The sequence below is a fragment of the Haplochromis burtoni genome, unplaced genomic scaffold (assembly GCF_018398535.1).
Source record: "Haplochromis burtoni strain Fernald_Lab_line unplaced genomic scaffold, NCSU_Asbu1 Contig_980, whole genome shotgun sequence".
Classification (NCBI taxonomy): domain Eukaryota; kingdom Metazoa; phylum Chordata; class Actinopteri; order Cichliformes; family Cichlidae; genus Haplochromis; species Haplochromis burtoni.
In genome coordinates this window covers 22805-26265 of record NW_024583341.1, presented here as the reverse complement: position 1 = coordinate 26265, position 3461 = coordinate 22805, and the positions used below count along the sequence as shown (strand labels likewise).

Below are 3461 nucleotides of genomic sequence, written 5' to 3'. Positions count from 1 at the left end.
GTCTTTTACCTGTTCATCGACTGGAGGCTGGTACTGCTGCTGCTCTGGCTTTTTCTGGAGCTGGTCTTGGTGATCCTGGTTCTTCTCGAGTTCCATCTGAGCGTGGAACTGCTGCTTCTTTTGGCTCTGGATTTGGTTGTGAACCTGGTTCTTGATGTCCTTCCAGTGCCGCCCCCTGAGGACTGGTTCTAAGTCCAGACAGCGCTGACAGACCTCCTTACCTGGTACAGACTGGACCAGAACATGGACTCCTAATTGCCTCCAGATGGCCTCCTTCTCTGCAGAGGACCACGGCCGCCGTCGGACCTTCCTGGGAGCCACAGGGACTGAAAAACCAACAGAATTGCTGCACGATAAGACTAATCTGCTAAAGTCAAAGTAGTAACATGAATCCAGGTGGACTCACCTGAGACAGATGTTTGCATTCTGGCTTCAGGTGGAATCGCAGAGGTCACTGGTTTGTTAGAGCTCTTTGACAGAACTGTGAACAAAGGTGGGCACAGATAGGTAAACAGCTCCAGCAACTGGTTCTATAAAGTTAGAAGTTCGGGAACTGATCCAAACCTGCGGCGAGGTGTGGACTCACCTTCTTGTCTGAGGTCGTTGTCCAGTCTTATCTGGACAGGTCGTTTCTTTGGTTTAGTTCCTCCATCTGTAGCAGCTGGAAAAGGAGAAAAACTGGGTCAGTAACACAAAGTTTGGGATTCAAACTTCTCTAGCTGAAAATCCAAAACTACAGTCACATCCTGGTTCTTCCTAACCCAAACATTACTGGACGTTACTGAAGATGCTAAACTAAGCAGGAGGGGCTGGACTGTGGTCTCACCTGGATCTGGGTTCTGCAGGCCCAGGTTGTCCCACTCCCGGCCCAGCATGTGGTAGAAGTCGGTGGTCTTGGCGGCAGCCTCCCAGTCTCCGTCCTGCAGGCTCTCTCCGATAGCAATCTCACAGACTGTCTTTAGTGTTGTTTTCACCGCCAGTGGAGGGCGGCTCCACCTGTTTCCCGCTGCCTTCCTGGCCGCGGACAGCGCCAGGCTGAGGCGACCTGGGGCCAGCAGGTCCTGCAGGCTCTGGACGCCGGAGTCAAGGGATTTAGCGGCCAGGAGCAACCTGCCAAGTTCCCGGAGCTTCTGGCTTACGTAGTCGTACCTCCTCTGACCACTATCCTGGTTCCCCATCAGCTTGTTGCCATACTTACAGATCAGCCAATCAGACTTCACCTGGAGGCAGAGAGGAGCCAGTTACCACAGAGAAAGGTCAGAGAGTGTAGATAGTGTTAGGTGCACAGACAGACAGGTGAGCTGACCTCGTAAGACACATTATCTTGGTTCATGCGATGCAGGATTTCACTGCAGCTCTCAGACGCTCCACTGGAGATCGGCAGGAGCCGCGACGCTGCTGCCTGCACTCTGGTCCGTTTCCTGGCTCGGTTCACAGCGGGGTCAGAGGTCGTGTTCTGATCGACACTTGGGTCAGAGGTCATAAGCTGTTTGGTCCCGGTCTCTGCAGTCTCACCAAGGGAATCCTCAGGTATGTCCTCTCTGGTGACATCACAGGGCAACTTACTTGTGGAACCAGAGGTGGCGTTGTTGGCGGGGTCTGCGTTCGCCTCGGCTTTGGACGGGTTGATGGCGAGCTTCTTGCGACACGACACCTGATGCTTCCACAGGTCAGCACGAAGGAAAAATCCAAGACACAATGGGCATGGCAGGTAGTTCCTCGCATCCACATCCTCAGAGGGCTGACGCCATGGCACAATCTCACCAGTGCCCTGCCGGATCACCTGAGGACACACAGGGAGGCGGAGTAAATGTACCTGTAAGGAACAGAAAACCTCACCCGTAACAGACAGGTAAACACAGGTGTTATTGTAGCATCTTTAAGTTAAACTATAAAGCTTGAGGCAACTGTTTATGTGACTTCCTGCTATAAATACATCCATTGATTCATTTTGTTCTGCTTATCTGGGGCCGAGTCTTGGGGGCAAGCCCAGACCTCCCTCTCCCTGGCTACTTCCTCCAGTTGGCCCTGGGAACCACCAAGACATTCCCACCCATAATCTCCCCACTGTGTCCTGGGTCTTCTGATGGGACATGCCCAGAACACCTCACCAGGAGGCCCCATCTCCAAGGGAGAGGAGAGGCACCTTTCAGAGAAAGCTTGTGTTTCACCTTCAAATGTTTTTTGCCTTGTTTGGTATCATTCTCTTCAGCTCAGTCTCACTGAAATCACACAAAAACATAAAATCCTAGTAGCAGTTTCTTGTTAACTGTAAAAACCATAAAATTATTTTCATAACTTGCAAATACAACTTGCACATTTTGAAAACTTATATTTTAAACAACAAAGTTATATACAACTATTTATCTAAAAATGCACCCACTGCATGTGGCAGGCTGTTTTTTGTACAATCACTTAAAAATACTACTGAAAAATACTATAACTAAAACCAGTTAACAATAAGATGCCCCAATAATTATTTGTGTCAGTAAAGAAAATGTGTCTGTCCACCAGCAGACAGAGGAGCCACCACAGGGAAAAACCTGCAGGCCCGACCGCAGCAGGTGGACAGTGGAGACAGTCTTTACACTGCAATCTGCCTTTGTGACATTCATTAGTGCCCTCACTGACACACAACAACAACTGCACAACACGCTAACTATACACTCCACACTAAGCATCACAAATCTTCCACATCTCAAAACCTGTCTCTCGCTCGCTGCCGCCACCCCTGTAGATCCGCCCCTGTAGATCCGCCCCTGTAGATCCGCCCCTGTAGATCCGCCCCTGTATCGGGCTGTAACGTTTAAAGCTTCCACTTGAGGGAGGTAACTCGCATTACTGCTGCTGTAGTAGTGTTGCTTTATTGCATTTCAATCATTTATCCTGCGCCTTTGATAGCTAGCAAAATAATAATAATTTTAAAAAAGAGCAACGTGAACAGTCTCGAAATCTATTGATTGAGCCTCAAAACTCTGACATTGTGAAAAGAGCCAAATCCTTTTACTTTTCAGGTGGATTTGGTCCTTGTCACGACTGCAGTGAGTGTCTCAGACTGAAACAAATATGCAGCGGTGTAAGGAAGCAGAGGCGCAGAAATGCTGCTTTTACACTTTGAGTACACTTTTCTGATGAGAAAATGATGCAGTCAGACAGTTATTCGTGCTGAATGACATACTGTTACAGTTTCCTTCCACTGTCTGATTATGTCCTCAGCTGAAGTCAGCAGCACTCCACCTAAACTACACACAGTGCAGGTGGAGCACTGCTTTCTCCTCCTGAATCACGGTTTGTCCAAACCTCTCCAAACTGCTCCCTCACCTGAGGTTTACCTTCAGCCTGAGCCACGTCTCATTTGGCCTGTACCTGTCGGCTGCCTCTGAGGTACCACGGACTAACAAACCCTGACCCTTCAGCCTGATGGGCCCCTCCCCCTCTGCTGTCCACCACCTGGTTTACTT

The 3461-nt window shown here is 49.6% G+C and overlaps 1 protein-coding gene across 1 annotated transcript in view; it reads right to left on the bottom strand.

Annotated features, from left to right (window-relative positions):
* LOC106632629 overlaps positions 1-3461 on the bottom strand; it is a gene marked incomplete in the record, with an annotated part of 8683 nt that overhangs the window by 1807 nt on the left and 3415 nt on the right. Inside the window, 5 exon segments of the mRNA XM_014330864.2 lie at positions 53-326; positions 407-481; positions 587-661; positions 827-1220; positions 1307-1783. Coding sequence (XP_014186350.1) covers positions 53-326; positions 407-481; positions 587-661; positions 827-1220; positions 1307-1783 — 1295 coding nt within the window.